The 20,858-nt window shown below is 37.0% G+C and overlaps 1 protein-coding gene across 7 annotated transcripts in view; it reads right to left on the reverse strand.

Annotated features, from left to right (window-relative positions):
- The window catches only part of RPS6KC1 (ribosomal protein S6 kinase C1), a 138,366-nt gene that overhangs the window by 34,732 nt on the left and 82,776 nt on the right, over positions 1–20,858 (reverse strand). For all 7 annotated transcript variants that reach the window (XM_033093397.1, XM_033093398.1, XM_033093396.1 and 4 more), the window contains 2 exons: positions 5,586–5,633; positions 4,229–4,361 (listed from right to left, as the gene is read on the reverse strand). In XM_033093397.1, coding sequence (XP_032949288.1) covers positions 4,229–4,361; positions 5,586–5,633 — 181 coding nt within the window. The remainder of the gene's footprint in view (positions 1–4,228; positions 4,362–5,585; positions 5,634–20,858) is intronic.

Raw genomic sequence — 20,858 nt, forward strand, 5'->3', positions numbered from 1 at the left:
GGGAGTAGTCAAATAAATTATGGTAAATCTGCACAACCAAATACTCTGTATCTATTATTAGGTTGGTGCAAAAGTAATTGCAGTTTTTACAATTAATTTTAACCTTTTAAACCACAATTACTTTTGCACCAATCTGATAAAAAAATAATAGCAATATGTGAAAACACTTACATAGTGTTTACCATATACCAACTATTTAATCGTCACATCAATCCTATGAAGTAGGTAATTACTACCATCCCTATTTTACAGATAAGGAAATGGAGGCACAAAAAGGTGAAGTAACTTGATCAAGGTCACACAACTAGTAAATGCTGAGCCAGCCTTGGAACTAATGTACTGGCTCCAGGATCCACACTATAAATACTGCCTCTCTTAGAGCAGACCTATATATACTCAAAAGGAAAGCTGTCCAAGGTACATTGTTAAGATGAGGCGGGAAAGCAAGCTACAGAACAATATGTAAGACCCATTTATGTGTTTTTTTTTAAAGCAGATAGGGAGTATATGTTTATATACATAGGAAATTTTCTCCCTATTTCTGGAGAATGAAATTGGGTATTAAAGTGAATATGGAGGGGAGATTTTAATTTTAATTTGTATACTTCTACATAGTTCAAATTCATTTCGTTAAATATTAGTTTTTAAAAAGTTTTAAACTAGTTAATAAAGAAAATAATTTCACCCCTTGGGTCCACAAATAACTTAGGGAGAAATTCTTTCCCATCCCCCATCTATTTGGTGTGTCCACACTTGGAGACTTTTCCAATCATTTTCTTCTAACCTAATCATTCATCTTCTCTCTTAGTATTCAACAATTATACATTGAGCACCTTCTGTGTACTAAGCATTCTGCTAAATGCTGGGATATGTATGATGAATATGACAAAAATCCCTAACCTTAGGAACTTAAAAGGTTTTAATAACACTCATGACTTTGACTGAATACAATTATTTTCCCATGTTTTCTTCCTCAGAGTTAAAATAAGAGATTCATTAATAGAAACAATGAACATTTTAAACTTCTGTCCTCGAATCTTGTCTGGTATATCCAACTGCATACCTACTCAACACCACCTTTCTTTCAGTTATTTTAGCCAAAACCTTGGAGTCATGCGAGAATCATGCCAGTTCTACCTTCAAAATACATTCAGAACCTAATAACCATTTCTCACCACCGCCAGTACTAGCACTTTGTCCAAGCCCCCCTATTTTCACCTGGATTGCTGCAACAACTTCCAAACTGGTCTCCTGCTTTTTTGCCTTTGCCCCTCTATATTCTATTTTCCACAAAGCAACCAGAGTGCTCCTTAGAGGTCCCTCCTTTGCTCAATGTCCCCTAATGACTTCCTACCCATTCAGACTAAAAATCAAGTTCTTAAAATAGCCTACAAGACCACAAGCCTACAAGATCTGCCCACCTGCCTACCCATCTCTCTAAGCTCAGTTCCTGCCACTCTTCCCAGTCTGCTCCAGCCACACTGACCTTGCTGTTTCTTGTACACCAAGTATACTCTTGCTTCCAGACCTATGTACTTGTTTTCTCTTGCCAAGACATTCTTCCCTCATGTATCCACACTGCTCCCTCTCTCAAGCTTCCTTCAGGTCACTGGCCAAATGTCTCTTCTTAGTAAGGAGCCCACTCTATATAAAATAGCAACGCCTACCTCACCCTTCTGGCATTTCCTTCTCCCTTCCTTTATTTAATTTATCTCCATCTGATATATATTTACTTATGTATTTGCTTATTGCTTATTCTGCCTCAATAATGTAAGCTCCATGTGGGCAGAGTCTTGGTCTATTTTGTTCATGGCCATATTAGAACTAAGCCTGTATCCCAGTAAGCATTCAATTCATTTCTGACTGAATGAATTAAAAAAAAAAAGCGTGCAGCCAAATGGCTCAGTTGGTTAGAGCGTGAGCTCTTAACAAGGTTGCCAGTTCAATTCCCCATGGGATGGTGGGCTGTGCCCCCTGCAACTAAGATTGAAAATGGCGACTGGACTTGGAGCTGAGCTGCGCCCTCCACAACTAGACTGAAGGACAACGACTTGGCTTGGAGCTGATGGGCCCTGGAAAAACACACTGTTCCCCAATATTCCCCAATAAAAAGAATTTTTTTTAAATAGACAGAAAATGAGTCCAAGAGACTCATGTGAATCATGAATAGTTTTGTAAGCAGAGGGAAGCTAAAACCACAAATCATAAATATTCAAGCATTCATATTATGGAAAAAAACAATTGTTCAACATTTACCTTTTTAGTAATAGTTTATCCCACATATGAAAGTGATCTTTTTATGATATATGCACAACTTCCTAATTCACAGAGGTAACAAAGAAAGTACCACTAACATGTGAAAGACAACACACTGTCCAGCTCACTTGATTGCTCAAACCAAATCCGAGCAATTACTCTTGAGTCTTTTCTCCCAAACATCAATTTCATCACAGGTCCCATGGCCTCTACCCTCAAAGCATCTCTGCTAGTACCCCAGAACGCCATGCCATCATCTCTTGCCTAGACTACTTTATTTGCCTTCTCACTATTTCTATTCTTGTCTTTCTACAACAGCCAGTGATCTTTTTGTAATGTAAATCAGACCTTGTCCCTGCTTCAAATGTCCAATGGTTTCCCAATACACTTGAATAAAAGCCAAAGTCCTTAGCCTGCCATAGAAGGCTCCTACCTACTTCTCCAAAGCCTCATACCATATGTCTTTGTCTTTAAAACAGATTAAAAGATTTTCTATGCTACTGAAGTAAATTCAGTTGAAATAGTCTTAGGGAGTATAAGAAAAGGTGAGAAGATGGCAGAAGAAAAACTGAAGTATCACTGGAGAAGGAAGAGAAGAACAGGAAAAGAAAATTGCAAACAGCAGAGGTAAAGTAGGATTGAAAATTTGCCACAGATAATCTCCAACATGAATAATCCACCCTGGGTAATAGAATATGGACTATAATTACATTCATCCTACTGACCTTGTTCTAAATTATTATGGATTATTACTATGCAAGTTATTTTTGTTCCACACCAGAGGTGGCTGTATTCCGCTATCAGATGACATGACCTCTAATTCAATAATGTCTGTAATGCACTGGTATCCTCAGATAAAAGCTGTCTATAATGTCTGAATAAAGGTGAATTAGTTATCCAATTCACACACGCAATTAACTCTCTTAATACCTGAGAGACCATGGAGCCCCTTCTGAATTTCCTATTAAATACCACATATGGAGGTCTTCCCTCCATCTGTAGTTATCTTGTACTGTACTTCATAATAAACAGTATTAATAGTTTATTGCCCCCGTCAAAAATCTTGCATTCGTTATCAAGAGACCTCATTCCGCAAAGCAATAACTCATTTGCTTGGGAAAATGAATTAAAATCAAATGTTATACCTATTAGTAAAGCACAATAGTTTTTTTATTCTCAGGAAAATAATAACACCTTCATGAAATTTAAAAATAATTTAATTTTTTTCACTATTTTGAGAACATCTCTTAAAAGCCAAAAGTTAATATTTATTATGTGAATTTATACTTATATGCTGTATTCAGTCATTCTAAATAAAAGACTATTATTTAAATTCAGGCATTAAAGGGCAAAAACAAATCAAAACACAGTATTTTTTTTTTGCCACCTGTTCCCTCTACTAAGCGCTGAAATTTCATAAATAGTTTGAAGGCAGAGTACCATGCCTCTGCTTTATACCCATATGTGATGCCAACGGCTGTATTAGTAAAAACCCAGATTAGAATAACGAGGTCATGTCAAATGTCAAGCAAATACCCGTGCATTCTAAAAAAGGAGGGAATTAATTAATTCTTCAGGGGATGCTTTTTATTTTAGTCATCTAACATTAATGTATCCTTTCAGCAGAAAACAAGAGAACAAAATAAAATCTCTAAAATAAAACTTGGCTCTCGTAGCACCCACTCACCGGAAAAGTTCTCATTATATCAGATCACTTCTAGGAGATAGTAAGTAGTTAAGTACATCTAAGAATGTCGTATTTCCGATGAAACCTGCTGCCTACCTGGGTTGTGATGTTTCCCTCCCAACTCAAAGTGCGGAAGGAAAGCAAAGGAATAAGGAAACAGTTCCTTACATGTGCTTCATTATGTTTTACCTGCTCATGTAATGACAGAAGAAGGACATTCTAGAAACTACAAAGCTAAGTAGGTGACGTTCTTCGTTCCATAAACAACTGAGAGCACAAACCAACCTTCCGCGTGCTGCAGCACAAGAAACACCGACTCCTCAGAAACGATGTACTTGTGCAGACACACCATGTTGGGTACACGGCGGGGGATGATGGTCTTTCTGTTCCCGCTGTATTCACTGCTTTTCCTGAGACCCTGACAGAGAACAAAAAGGTCAGTTGTACCCTCAGCTGCCTTTGGAGCCTGCTGTGCTCTGTGTTTATCAACCAAACTAATCTATCCAAGTTACTCTGGGCTTCAGAGAATCCACTCATCTGCTGCTCTATGCCCCTCAGTCCCTGGAGGCTCTGCTGATGGCATCTGGCGTGAATCCAGAGAACGGAAGATGCCACAAAGCTGCCATTAAAATCAATTACGTGGGTCAGTGTTTTTATTAGAGATGCTCTCAAACGAAGTCATCAGGATGACACACAGTTATTTCTCTATGACCTTTTCTTAAGTTTTATTTTACTTGTGTATATCTTTGAAAGCAGTGGACCCTGTGAGATCAATTCAGATTCCTGAGCCACAATAGGTAAATTCTACATTAAACAGGTATTTCTAAAATTCTAGTCCCAAAAAGTACAAAGATTACTTTAAGTTTTCTCCAAAGAAACAAGTGTATGTAGTTTCTGATGTCATACCTCGTTTTGAAAATCTAGGGAAATGTCAGTGATAAGTACACTCATAAAAAGAAATTTGTTTCAGTATATGTCAATGCGACCTGCCATGCTGATAAGTAAAAGCAAACGTATCAGAAAAAGAAATGTGAAATTAATGTGAAACTGATTAATTCTACATTCTGTGGCAATGCTTAAATTGGGATACTTTTAGAATATGTACTGTCACAATCCATTTCAAATACAATTTCGAAATTAAAAAATTGAGGGGTTTTTCTCTTTTTTCATTTAATTACAAATTGAGTTACATGGAAAATCAAATTGAATTTAGATCAAAAAGAGGACCAGGGATGTTGATAACATTTCCCAAATACCTGTAACAAAGACATTAAGGCAAAATTTCAGCACTTAAGAACTAATCATAACCAAAGGTGGGACTGTAAGTGGTCTTCACAAATTATACAAATTGTATTAGAGACTTATTTAAACTATACACTACACATTTAAACAGCATGAAACGAGTATTCAACGTATTCATATTATTTCCTCCATGCTCTCTTACTTAAAACGCTTCTTAAACATATGCTATAGAGTATATATCAACTGTGATGGAAGGACAAAAAAATAAAATAAATACAGATCACCACAAACATAAAAGAACATTCAAACACCCAAGAAAAAAATATTAAATAATTTTTCTTTCAGAAGCTAAATTTGAAAATAAATTTCTATTTTCATTAAACGTACAAATTCTACTTACTTTTAAAATGAATGTCTGTTCTGTCCTTGTGTCCATTACAAGTAAAACCTACATAAAAGATGAGTAATAATTTATTCATAATACAATGAAACATTAACTCATAACTTATTAAAACTATACTCTTAGGATTTGCGGGGGAAGTACTGGAATTAACTCTGCCAAGATTGTTCATTTCTGAATAGATGTTTTTTTAAAGCCACCAAACCACAGGATTAAAAAATAGTCTTATCTAAAGTGAGCTTTATTATGGTTTCCTTTTCTAAAAATGCCATATTTTGGAAACATTACTGAGTTTCCTAGATTTATTTTAAAATATATTTCTTAAAAGGAAAGGAAAAATTATTTAGACAAAGAATTTTTCCTCATGAAACATTTATGGTTAAGAAGTAAAAAGACATTTTACAGGAAATACTGAAGTCTCAATTTTCTTCCTAAAATCCCTTGCGTAGCAACTGGCTATGGTGTGATCTCAATAACTCAGGCTCTAAGGTATTCTTCTTGTACTACTTCTCCATCCTGGACTCATCCTGCACTTCTCTTTTTCCATCAGCAAATCCTGTCGGCTCTATCTTGAGAGTGTATCCAGAATCTGAACTCGCCTCCCCATTTCTACAACTATTACCTGATCCAAACAAAGACTCACCTGAATCATCACAACGGCCTCCCAACAGCTCTCTCTGCTTCCATCTTTGCTGCCCTATGGTCTGCCCCATGGTTTTCTTTTCCAAACGCAAGTAGACCACGTCACTCCACTCATTCAGAAAACAGGCCTTAGTCCAAAAAATGATCTCAAGACCTTTCATAACCTCACACACTGTCCACTCAAACTACCCATTACCCTCACCCATCTGGATGGATGGGAGAGAAGGGGAATTATCCTACCATATTAATATTTTATTATTTTGCATACATTACATCAGAGGTTGGCAAACTTTTTCTATAAATATCCAGATAGTAAATATTTTAGGCTTTGCAGGCCCATGCGGTCTTTGTTGCAGCAATTCAAACTCTGCCATGTAGCACAAAAGTAGCCACCATCTGAAATGGGCTATGGTGGTGGAGCTTTTACACCCCAGAAATCTGCGAACACTATACAGAGGTGTTTTTCCTCCAATTCCAGAGAACTGGGAGTCAAGGATGAAAACAAAAGATGTCAAGCTCAGGAAAATAAAGAATGGTGAGAAGAAACAGGCCAGTTAAGATGGAGAGTCACTGTGAGAAAAGTATGGCAAATTCCATTTTAGACAGGATGAATTTGAAGTAATAGCCACATTGTCACCTTTGACCTCTCTTCTGAGTATCTGACACAGTGTGTATGTCTCCATTTAATTTCAATTGAATATTCCCGCAGATAGCTCCTGACCTCACCTCTTCCTTTTCCCAAAGCCCTGCCCCTACTGAAAACAAACCAAAATCCTGTTGCTCCTCCTGTAGTACTGAATAACACTACCATCCACGGAAGCCCCCAAACCACAAAGTTCCATGCATCACTAAGAATTTCCTGTGCCCTACCTTCACGAGCAGTGACCAAGTCCAGTCAATTCTACCTCCTGAGTATTTTTCTTATCTACCCTCCACTCTCTCATACCTACCATGCTTTAAGTGTTTACTATGTATTAAGCTTTAGCCACGTGTAATCAAAGTTAATTCTTCCAACTACCCAATGAGATCTTTTACCATTTCTACTCTAACTATGAAGACATTACAGCTTCACCTCTAGAAGCTATAATGGTAGATAATAATGGTGCCTACCATATGTGAGAATTTTAGTGAGCTAATCCTGTAAAAGCGCTTGGTATGGCTGGTTATTATTACTGCTACCTCTACTATTACGGCGTCTCCCTGAAATGCGCCCCCACCACTTACCAAACAAGTGCTCATCTTTCCACATTCAGCTCAAATGTCTATCTCTCAGTAACACTGATTCTTTTCTTCCTTTGTTTTCCCACTTGTATACAGTACCGACTTCTACTGTAGCATTTCTAACCCTCCAATTTGGTTTTATGTTGTAGGCAGAATAATGGTTGCCAAAGACGTTCATCCCTTAATATCCAGAACCTGTGAATATGTGATGTTACTGACAAAAAGGACTTTGCAGAGGTAATGAAGGTCCAGACCGTAAAACAGATTATCCTGGATTATCGGAGTGGGCTCAATCAAATCACATGAACCTTTGAAAGTACAGAATTGTCTCTGGCCAAAAGTGGAAAGTACAGAAATGACACAACAGAAGAGGAAATCCGAGAGACTCAAGGTATGAGAGGGGTACGCGGTTGCTGGCTCTGATATAGAGGCCCACAGGTAAGCACTAGTGAGAAGCCTCTAGAAGCTCACAGCAAGCATGAGAAGAACAGGCAGCTTCTAGGAGCAAAGACCAGCCATTTGCTGAAAGCCAGGCAAGGAAGAGAGTTCAGTCTTACAACCACTAAAGAAAAAAAAGAAGAATTCAGCCAGCATCTGAATGAGCCTGAAAATAAAATTTTTCCCCCAGAGCCTCCAGTAAGGAATGCAGCACTGCCAGCACCTGGATTTAAGCCCAAAGTGACCCCTGCCGACCTCCAATCTGAAGAACTGTGACATAACAAATTTAGTTGTTTTAAGCTGCTAAGTTTGTGGTAACTTGTTATGACAGCAAGAGAAAACTGTACATGGCAAAAACTGTATTTCTTCCAACACATGTGTCTCCCATAGTAAATGTTCAATAAATATAAGTGAATGAATTCAGGTATGAAAGTTTGGAAAGTAGATGGTAATAGGTGAATGGAGCTTAGAAATTAAGTCGAGACTAGAGATTTACAATTGAGCATTCTCCACAAAGACATGAGAATACAACTGGAATGCTTACTGCATATACCAGGCACTATGCTGGGTTTTAAAGCATGAAATCATGTCATGCTCTCAACAATTCAATGAGGTAGGTATACTTTTATTAACCAGTTTTACAGAGGAGGAAGCAAACATAAAACTGTTAGCTTGATCATGCCCACAAAGCTAAAAAGCAGTATAGGTGAGATTAAAACCCTAACAGTCTGGTTACATGGTTCTTCCTCTTTAACTGCAAAACTATACTATTTATGTCTGAATTTTGAAAATTATAAGCAGTTGGAACATTGAAGGTATGTAAGACAACCACCAAAACTGTAGTGAAAAAAGTGCAAAGAAAATATAGTGGTTCAGAAAGAAGAAAACCAGAAAATACAGTAATTCAGATGTCAGGGAAAAAGAATGCTTGAGATCAAAGTAATCATCTATGCCAAACACCAAAGAGAAGCCATGAAGAACAAGGAATGAGATCTGAGTATTGCCTCGGGCAGTTAGGTAGCCACTGGTAACTTTCAATACCACATTATGCAGTGAATTGGTCGGGACAGAAGCCAGACTCCTCTGAGTTAGTAACGGACGGTAAGAAAACGGAGGTGACATACATAAATCTTTCAACAGAGAAATATGTCAGAAAAAGGAAAAATACTAAAATGAAAGAGTTGGTACACCATATACAAGAATCAACTCAAAATGGATGAAAGACTTAAATGTAAGACCCCAAAAACTTAAAACTCCTAGAAAACATAGGCAGTAAACTCTGACATTGCTCTTAGTAATACTTTTCCTGATTTATCTATCTCCTTGGACAAGGGAAACAAAAGAAAAAATAAACAAATGGGACTACATCAAACTAAATAGTTTTTTGCGCAACAAAGGAAACCACCAACAAAATGAAGACAGTCTACTGAATGGGAGAAGATATTCACCAATGATACATCTGATAAGGCGTCAATATCCAAAATTTATAAAGAACTCATACAACTCCACCAAAAAAAAAAAACAATCCAATTGAAAAATAGGCAGAGGACCTGAATAGACAGGATGGCTATCATCAATAAATCAACAAACATCAAGTGTTTGCAAGGCTGTGGAGAAAAGAGAACCCTCGTGCACTATTGGTGGAATTGCAAATTGATGCATCCACTATGGAAAACAGTTTGGAAGTTCCTCAAAAAAATTAAAAATAGAACTACCTTCTGACCCAGCAATTCCACTTCTGGGTATTTATCCAAAGAAATCAAAAATACTAATTTGAAAAGACACATGCACCCCTGTGTTCACTGAAGCACTATTTACAATAGCCAAGATATGGAAGCAACCCAAGTGCCCATCAAAAGACGACTGGGTAAAGATGTGGTACATTTGTACAATGGAATGTTACTCGGCCATAAAAAATAATGAAATCTTACCATTTGCGACAACATAGATCGACCTAGAGGGTATTATGCTAAGTGAAATAAGTCAGACTGAGAAAGACAAATACCATATGATCTCATTTATATGTGAAATCAGAAGAATAAAATAAATAAACAAAACAGAAACAGACTCACAGATATATAGAACAAATTGATGGTTATCAGAGGGGAGAGGGGTTGGGGAACTGGGTGAAATAGATGAAGGGATTAAGAAATACAAATTGATAGCTTCAAAATAGTCATGGAGATGTAAAGTACAGCACAGAAAATATAGTTAATAATGTTGCAACAACTATGTATAATGCCGGGTTGGTACTAATCAGGGGATCACTGCATAAATTATGTAAATGTCTAACCACTACGCCGTATACCTGAAACTAATACAAAATAATATTGAATGTCAGTTATAACTGAAAAAAATAATTGTTTAAAAATTAGAGCACTCACTTTTAATAAAACGACTGCCAAAAAAACAGATACGTAGATCTATTCTCTCCATAATTTCCTTTTAGCTACATGCGCCACCAATCTTGAACCTTCATGGCATGGAAACACATTTAAAGAACTTGAACCTTGATAGTTAAATTAACACACCATGAGAGCAAAAGGAGATACCAGGGCCCTCTCTCCACCAAAAAAGGACTCAATTGAAGATTGAGCCTGTGAAGACATTTAGGGTTCCTTAAATCTCACTTGTTGTGTGACTCTTTTAAGCCACTCACCAGAATGTCAATCCTATTTAAATAAGATACATCTCATTTATAAGAAATTGAAAACGTTTCACTCGGTCAAAGGTATGGAATCTGTACAAAGGAACGAACTTCTCGTTCCTACCAGAAGCCTCTTAATTGACTGAACAGAATATACATGCATAAATCAGAAATTACATCTCTTTGCTGGCCTCACTTAACCATGAAGCATGAAGTGGATCAGATAAAAAGGCCAAATTAAGATCGATAAACGTGGCTGGGAAGTGCTGCTTTGTTTACATTTTACTTTCTTCTCCTACCAAGTTTGTTTGCAGCTAGACAATGTTCACATTGAGGCAATAAACACAAGAACATATGTGATTTTTTTAAAATGTGCCCTTTGACTGTCAATTTCTCCCAAACAGGTGTTGGCTAAATGATTATAAATTGGCCTCTGGATACACCTCTTCAACTGAGCCGTATAGGGCTGGTGATAATATAATTAGACCTAAAAAACATCAGGCTGCTGAATGCTTTCCATCTGTTTGGCAATAATGTTTAGTTAACAATAGTCTTTAAAAGAAGCACCTTCAACTTCAGTTCTTAAAGTTATTTATAGAGCCATTCTTAACACACCAGCACTCCTGCTAACAGGAGCTTAAGCCACTTGGAAATTATTAGCCATACGGCTGTATACAAAGAGAAACGACTGCATTTAACATCTCTGTCTTTCCACATGTACACGCTTCAACCTCATTTAAAGTCATTTCTTAATGAACAGTGCTGTGGAGCTGCATTAATATTACAGTTGCACGCACAAAGATCATAAGGAGCTAAACATTTTTGTAATGCCAACAGTAGACCAATCTGTAATGAAGCTGTCAGCATAAAGGACAAAATAATAGCTTCTTTAACCCTCAAACAGGATTTGTTCATTTGTGGACTAGAACACATCAATTTAAAAACTACTCATGGGTTTGCTCACCTTTGTGAAGACAAAAATCTAATTTGGTACTAATTTGATACAATTGTCTTTCCAATAAAAGGCTCCTAAAACCATCTTTTATTTCATAATAAAACAAGTACTATAACTAAAACTGTCATGAAATAATTATCTTGGATAGCACACCTTATTGAGAGAATACAATTAATGTATTTCTCCCTTTCATTTTTCACGCTTGCTTATCAGCACTATATTAACATATGGTCTAACGGAAGAGATTACTCCGTCTTTGCCCGTAGTAATAATATACAGAATGACTGCTCCTCACTGGGAGAAAAAAAGCAGACAACTTATCCCGTAAGGATTAGCCTCATTTGTTCTTCAGTTCCACAGCACATTGAGACTTCTCCACTCTTCTTTCCTAACAGCAGTAGGAAAAGCTCCAACTGACTATAGGTCTGGGTCTGTTTGTTAATTATAATTGGGAAGGTCTAATATTTAACTAGGTTCCACCTCGAAAGACAGGGAGAGTGAGGGAGTATATCGAAAGCATCAAATGATGATTTTTTAAGCAAATGAATAAATTTGGAGAAAAGAGAAAGGTGCTACTATAAAAACACAATGATTGTGGTGAAGAAGCAAGTAGAGACAGCTCCCTTCACTGAAGATTAAGTGTCACCCATTCTTGAATCTTTTTAGATATTTAATTTCAATGTTGACATTCAAAGTCTGTAAGTCTCTAAAAATAACTTCAGCTCCAAGTCCTTTAAAAAGAAAGATTACCTGGGTAATTTAAGGGAACATCTGTCTCTACTTTGGTGCCTGTGACTTTACAGGACTCCAGAGTAAGTAATAAAAGTTAGAAAAATGTTTAAGAAAAGTCTACAGAGGGAGGGGAATTACTTATCTTCAGCAAACACAGCCTTTCCCTTAGTGGTGTCACAGTACTATTCATATTTGCTACATACAATCTGAACTTCAATCGTGCAAGTTTTACTACAGGGCGTTCACACATAAATAACATACTAGAAAAGAAAGGGAGCAACATAAGGAAGCCAGAGAAAATATACAAGCCCAATTCTGCAAGTGAGACAGATTTTCTCGACATAGTTTCAGATGAGTAAGATTTTACTTACTGTATGCTCTTAAAATAGTCCACCCTTCACAACCATTATTAGGTGAGTTATAAACTAAATTCATCTTGGCGGCATTGCAGGAGCTGGTAATGTTACTTACTCGCAGAAATGGATTTAAACAACAAACCTAGAGCAGCAGATCTTTGCTTTCCCCCCAAGACCACATGGTGATATTCAAATGTTATTTATATTCACTGCTAAAAACCCATCTCATTTTGTATGCTTATAATATTCCAAATGTATTTCTACTGTTAGTTGTTCATTCCATACCTTATTCTCACAAGACTAAAATTCAACTACCAGAAAACAAGAAATAGGTGACCTTTACTACCAACAATTCTCCCCACTGGGGTCTAACTGTCGCTTGCTTTGGCATCAGAAGCCTAGCAGTGTTCCCTGTACCACTGCCCAGCAACTCCAAAACAGAAGATGTTGAGCCTACAGCTTTAGCCCGTCAGAAGCTGCAGCATCAAGAGCGTCAGCATGAACAGACTGTGTAGAGGCACTTCTCTCATGTTTTGCCACGAGACCAATCTGTTCTTGGTGGTCATATACACACAAAGGTTTCACTGATGAGAACTGAAGTATACAGAGGAAAATTCGACATGGGTACTTATAACCTCTAATCTAAAGGATATTTTCATTTACTACTCCCAAAGATCTATTTTCAGTAAAGCATAAAAGGTACTCCTAGGATTTAAAGGAAAACAGAAAGAAAAAAGTCCTTTGGAGTTTCATCAGTCTTAGTTATGCTAGAACTTTCAACATGGCACATTATCATGAAGTGAACAAACAATCCAAAGAGGGTAGTACTTTGTGGATTGATGGCAATCAAAAAATCACCAACCAACTCCGAACAAAGAGAAACATGTACCTCTTTGAGGCAGGTTGAGTTCTCCAGGCTTCTATATATACCTAAGAAATATCTTCAAAGGTCGGAAACAGACTGAATCTACAGTCTGTTTATATGTAGTATTCACGATGCATATTTCTTTCTAGTTACTAAAATCCAAAATACCATAATTCAAAGTATACTTTAAATGTTTATCCAAACATCTTTAACTCCTAAAAAACATCCCCTATTTCAAGTTATCTAAGGATCTGTGGTAACTACAGACAAATTGGGGCAGGAACAGGAGGAAACGGACGACATTAGGAAGAAGAAACAACACAAAACTATGTTGGCAAATAACTAATTTCTCTATAAGAAAACAACTAATTTTAGATTTCTTTAAATGCCCAGACATTTGTAAAGGTTTTAATATGCTAATTTTTTAATTAAAAGATATTTCAGCAGTGAAAGCTCTTTCATATGCACTACTGATTCTTCATCAAACGTTAACTTTGCAACTTAACACCAGTATAGCCGGTGGCAGCCTGAAGGTTTGCCATCTGCTGCTACCCAAAGTCGCTATAGCCACCTTCAGAACATATGCATCAAAGCCCCAAGATAAGAGACTGAAGAGATACTGCCTAAGTCAGCATAAGGGGGAGGACGAACCCAGAGGCAGGCAACAGGCAGGCTACCAGAAGAAACAGAACATCATGAACCACCAAGTCACCCTTTAGAATATGTGCCCAAGGTCACAGGGGATTCTAACGGCTGAACAAAAAGACGAGAGAAACACTACTTCTAATGGAATTTACTCAAGTACTTTAAGTAAATGGGATGATTTTTCTTTAAAGAGGGACGGGGGATGGAGTCACGTTTAAAATCACCTATGATTTTATTCTAAATAAGCATACAATGAATAAAATGAAATAGAAAATTTAAGGTGTGCCGATCAGTCTGTCTATGAATAACAACAAAGGTATATTTTTTTTATATACTCACAAAATAAAGCACTTTGTTTTGAAAGGTTTGTTTTCTGGGTACCATCACACCCACAATCCAAATGTTACCCAAGGAAAATGGAATATGAGACGAGGTTTTACAAAATCCACAAAATTCCAATTAAAAACTGATTTCTGGGTACTCAAAAATGCCATTTATTTATGGTAATGACGACAATATCTCATATAGTAGAAAAAAATACTGTGGTATCTTTTAAAATACTAAAAACAGAGAACTTCAAGAACCTGACTATATTCCATTATAATACTGAATAACTGGCATAGATTCAACTTAAAAGAAATTTACTAATATGTAATTTTCTTGTGCTTCATCTTTGATTTTGTTTGTTTGTTTGTTTTTTTAGTATTTTAAATGCAGCTAAAAAAATCAATATAAAAGTATTTTTTTAAGAAAAGAATGCAAAAAGTACCTTCTTATTCTTGGTTTGTAACAGCAACAGATGCATTTAGTTTGCATTAGTTATAATCTTAATCCAGATTTTTTAAAGTTCTTCAAGAGTTCCACAGGGAAGTAGTCATAATTTAAAATTAGGGCATCGTGAATCCCGTTTGTCCTGTCCTCTATTTAAACTGAATACAACTATATAACCTGTTGAATGCAACCAGGTATAGTCTCTATTACCTAAAACAATACTGTACTGTGTGTGTATGCCCCAGGTGAACTCAATTTACAGCTCTGCATACTCAGTAACTTCAATAATAATTATGATGATTGCTTTCCAAGGATCGTAGTTTGTCATTGTGGTAGCTAAAAATAGAGTCAATGCTACCAGAATAACTTTATTTTCTAAGATGTTATGAATATATTATGAATCATACAATTAGAAAAAGAAAATAAACATATTTTGGTGGTACTGAAACAGATTTGCAAATAGAGGTAATTTACTCAAAATTCAAAGCTTACATTGTTTCATTCCTCCAAGGGACATTGAAAAATGATTGGCAAAGTTTGTTTTCTTTGACAGACTAACATTAGGATCAGTAGATAAAAATGTTTCTCCACTTCCCATCTAAAAGCCACTTGGCCAAACCTCTGGATTATTCATCTTGAGGCAAATAGCTAAAACTAGTCCTGCCATGCAAAAAACATGTTATTCTCCAGAAGATAGTCCAAGAAGTAATTATTTCAACCACAAACATTAATTTGCAATTTCTTATATTCCTATTAACCAATGTCAGTAAATGTGGGGCTATTGTTCCTCAATGATGTCTCAGACTAGCATGTGAGGTTAATGATTTGTGAACAATGAAGTTATCACAGAAATATCATGTATATACGAAAAAAGACTTTCATTTTGTATAATTTTCATATCCTAGGCCTATACATTTATTACTTCATAAAACCTGCTTCCAAAGGACATTGAGTGTCTTTGTAAGAAAACTGGGTATAAATACAGCAGAAGGCAGAACACAAAAGAAAAATTGGGTTTAAAACAGAAATGCGGAAGAGCTAGGAAAAACATCCACTTAGGAGGCTCTTCTCAGATCCAAAAAGGCTTTAAAAGCTAGATTTCTACACCTTTGTCATTCTCGTTTTGATTGTCTGTTTCTGTGAAGCAACTTGCCCAAGGACACAGAGTAGAGACAGATGAAAACTCTGAAGTTCTGGGTGTATAGGACCAAGTTCAGCTCATGCCACTCAATTCCATAATGAAACCATTTATACAATTTCTCTGGTTTGAATTCTGGAGGTCACTTGGGATAATGATTTAACACTGTTAAATTTAGATGAAATTAATTCAATTAAAAGTACAGTCTGCTATATTTAGCTTTAGATCCCTTCTTATTTGCATTTGTTAGAAAAACCTAACACTCTAGTGCTGATATAAACTGTCTATTCATACCCTGGTTTAATATTTTCATTCTACTTCTAGATGCGCTCTATAAATATGTTCAAATCAATTTGTAGGCCCTGAAAACTGACATACATCTCCCAAAAGCAGGGAATACGTCCATAGTTTTTACATAGTGTTCAGAATTAGTAGTGTATACTTGAGACAGTTAATAAATGCTATTTAATAATGATGATGGATACAGAGGCTACATCTTCAAGTCAATCAATACATATTCAATTAAGTTGCCAAAGTCAAAGGTAGCCTGATTACAATTCAGAAGAAAATGCTTCAAGGGCAAGGAAGCTATTAGTTTTTAATGCTTTTAATGAGTTTTGTACTTTTACAGCAGATGGATCTGAACTTCTGGTAATGATTAGAAGTTAACAACGATTTAATCTGACCTAGAAAATTTATTTAGTGTAAGAATACAATGTGTTCATGTACTGAAAAATTCGAAAACATTTTAAAGCATATATGAAACACCAAGGCACAACCCTCATTCTCAAATTGACAATTTCACTGACTGCAACAAAGTGCCCTGTCAATAATCTATAGCTATACTCCATGAGAGAAGGTGGAAGGGAAGGAGGAGGAATGTTCTGACAGTTTTCAGTTCAAACTACCCTCTTGTTCTGATCCTCCAGGTGTAGTATATTTTGAGGAGCAGACTCAAGAGTATTTGGAATCTTAAAACCTGTATATCGTCCCTTTGTTCTCTTCACAACTATTCAGCAAGCACTTACTGAATTCTTACTGCATGGACAGCATTCTATTCAATTAGGCATCATCAGAGAAAATAAAAAGGAATACGAGATACAGTTCCTGCCCTCCAGGACAGGTTAACAATATATTTAAGGCAGCTAAAATAATATGAGTGAAAATAATACACAATTGAATGCTACACTTCATTCAAAGAAAGGAAAGATGAGTGTTAGAGTTAAGGAGGAGGTAAGCTGTCAGCTGTCTTGAAGAATGGACTAAATATGGGTGGGCAAGAAGGAAGATTTTAGAGTCGAAGAAGCTAGAGAGAAGGCATGGTCCCCGAGCCTCCCACACCTTCAGCCTGGAACACTGTTCTGTGAGCTAAGTCCTACTCCCCCCTCACGTCTTTGCTCTGTGTGCTCTAAGAAGCCTCAGCAGAATCCCAGGCGAGGTGTCCCTCCTACATGTTCTCACAATAGTGCACTTCCTTCACCCAAAGAACTTTCACACTGTACTGTCAAGTCCAGTTCATTTTTTTTATATTTCCCACTCGATTACAAGCTCTAAGAGGGTAGAGATGAGGTGTTGTCTTATTCACCATTCTATCTCTAGTGGCTAATACCACCCCTGACACGTAGCAGAAACTCAATAAATATTTACTGAATGAATGAATGAGAAAACAGGAATGGAAAAGACATGCAGAGAAATGGTGAGGAGGCAGGCCAATTAGAATAAATGGGTCCTACCTTTTGGGGGGTAATGTGAGTAGGTAGGTATCATTCATTTTTTTTCAACACTAGATACAAATAGTATCTACTATTTGTAAATCACTATGCTAAATGCCAAGAATATAAAATTGAATAAGATATAGTCATGAAGCTGGTGTTTGACATGTTATAGAGACTTATTCTCCAAAGACGTATGTCTTGAGCACAGGATTTTCTAACAGATGTCTGTAAATACAGTGCCAAAGCATTTGGGTCATTTGAGGCATATGAAGGCTTGTTGGAGGCGGCACAGAAATAATGTCAAAAGCTACCATACAATATGGATGGATGCTATCATAGGTAAGTTCAAGCCATGAAAAGGACACAGCAAAAGATATTTAAATCAGACAGCGGAGGTAAGCAAGGAACACTTCCAAGAGACAATAATTAAGAACAAGAAACAATTAAGTGAGGAAGAAAAGGAAGAGTCAACTCCAGGTAGAGGGGTACATAATGTGTGAAACATGACACCTTGTACACCTTACAGCTTCAACAAGGCTGTAACCATGACAGCATGTGTGGTGTGGTCTGGGAGAAGAGGGGAAGGAGTAAGTTGAGAATCAATAGAAAAAATAGGGGCTAGATAGATCACAAAGGTCTTTGTAGGCTTAGCTAAGAAGTTTGAATGTCATCCTAAAAAACTATGTGAAGGCATTAAAGGATTTTAAGAGGGTTATTAGTATTAGAATGATCACGTGTAGTTAATTTTTAAAAATTGTTCTGGCAGCAGTGTTGATGATAAACTAGAGAAAAAGCAGACTAGAGGCAAATAATAGTACATCTTAAAAAAGAGATAAAGAAAATAGTGTACACCTTTAAACTTAGAAACAGTTTGGGATGCCTAAATTTTAATTTGAAACAGTTCAAGGAAAGATGGGTTAGCTATAACTAACAATACCCAGAGGATACTGGGTCAACCTGAAATAATTATTCTAGCTATATGTCACCTATAGGACTCTTTTGTTGAAAAAAATTTAACTTGAAAAAGGTCAACGAAGACATATTGATCAAAATTATGAATGCCATGAAGCTCAAAGGGCTACATAATATGTTAAATGTAACATTCTCTTAGTATAGACTAATCCTTAAAGAAACCCCATTAAAAAACATTCAAGAATTTTTAAAAGATACACAGAGATGACTACAAAGAAAACAAGATGAGAAAAGATGGCAACATTTTAGTAGACAGAAAACAGATGCTAAATGTCTATAGGCAAAAAAAACAACAACAAAAAGCAAGGCGATTCTCATTATGCTAAGTGAAATATGTCAGAGAAAGACAAATACTGTATAATATAACTTACATGTGAAATCTTAAAAAAAAATGAACTCGGAGATACAGAGAACAGATCAGTGTTGCTGGGGGTGGGAGATGGGCAAAATCCGTGAAATGGGTCAAAAGGTACAAACTTACAGTTTTAAGATAAATAAAAACTGGGGATGTGATGTACAACTTGGGGACTACAGTTAATGATACCGTATTGCGTATTTCCAAGACACGAAGAGAGGACATCTTAAAAGTTCTCATCACAAGAAAATAAAATTTGCAACTCTGTGTGGTAGTGTATGTCTAAAAACAGCAAGCCAGTTCTTACTGCAGAACTCCAGAACTGAGAGGTACCAGGTTATCTCCTGAAAACAGGACTGAGAAAGCATCTACACACTCTGTGCTGCTGCACAGCCAGCCGGACAGCTGCCCTCCTCCTCCCTGGCAGAAGACTAGCGGTTCATTCTCTGAAGATGTGAAATCAGACAGCTGAAGGTGGGATTGAAGGGTGGTACTAGAAACGGGAGCAGTACGTGAAAACCTGCATACCAAAATGGTGAAGACATCAGTCCCCCTTTCACCCGTGAGCTCCCAGAATGCTGCTGGTCTTGCACTAGATCCCCACGTAGGAGTTTGTAAGGTTCTTCTCCGTGCCATTATTTCTCAGCATTTAAAAAATGTTGTGCCATCCTTATGATGCTGATGGTTTCTGATGAGAAATTGTCATTCAAACTCTTTTCCTCCCATGCGTAGTGTTTGCTTTCAAATTTTCTTCATCTTCACTTTTTAGAACTTTTACTACGAGGTGCCTTGCCGTAGATTTCTTTGGATTTATACTGTTCAGGGTTCGCTAAGCTTCTTCAATCTGTTGGATTATGTCCAGTCATGATTCCTTCAAATACTACTTTTTAGCTCTACGCTCTTCCTCCTCTTCATCTGTGATCCCAAATGACATGAATGTTAGAACTTGGGATTTTAGTCTCTTAGGTTCCTGAGTCTCTGTTCTTTTCTTTTTTTTCCTTTCCCGATTATTTTCTCTTCAGATTAGGTAATTTCTATTGCTCTATATTCAAATTCACTATTTTCTCTGTTCTATCCATTCTTCTATTGAGCCTAATGAGGTTTTTTCCCCCCACTTCTCTCTTATCATATTTTTTGGTTTCAAAATTTCTATTTGGTTCATCTTTATATCTTTCCTTTCTTTGCTGAGACTTTCTATTTTTTGTTTGTTTCAGGCATGTCTATAATTGTTCACTGAAGCATTTTTACGATGGCTGTTTTACAATCCTTTTCAGTAACTCTAGCACTGTGTCAGCTCAGTGTTGGTATTAGCTGATTGAATTTTCTCAATGATTTTCTATAGAAACCTGGACATTTTGAATATTATATTATGAGACTCTGGATCTTATTTAAATGTTTTATTTTGCCAGTCCTCCCTGACATCATTCTGACAGGGAAAGGGATCATCGGTTGTTACCCCCAGATAGAGATGGAAGTTCAGGGTCCCCATTCAACCTTCACTGATATCTAGGGGAGGAAAATGGGACTCCTGGTGACTGCTGGGTAGGGGAAGGAGTTCAGGGCCCTGCTGCTGCCACCCTGGCTGGGAAAGGAAAAGGTGCTTCATTACTGCTCCTCACGTAGCCTCCAATGACACCAGGTGGGTGTGGCTTCATTACCACGGGGCAGTGGTCAAATCCAGAATCCCCACCAGGCCTCCTCTGACACTTCCCCAGGGAGGAGAGAAAGGGAACCTCTTTACCACCAGGTGAGGCTAAAAGTCCAGGTTCCCCAAGATACCATCCCAACGGGGATGCAGCACCTTGTTCCAGCCTCGCAAGG

This window comes from Rhinolophus ferrumequinum, chromosome 22, assembly GCF_004115265.2.
Source record: "Rhinolophus ferrumequinum isolate MPI-CBG mRhiFer1 chromosome 22, mRhiFer1_v1.p, whole genome shotgun sequence".
Classification (NCBI taxonomy): Eukaryota; Metazoa; Chordata; class Mammalia; order Chiroptera; family Rhinolophidae; genus Rhinolophus; species Rhinolophus ferrumequinum.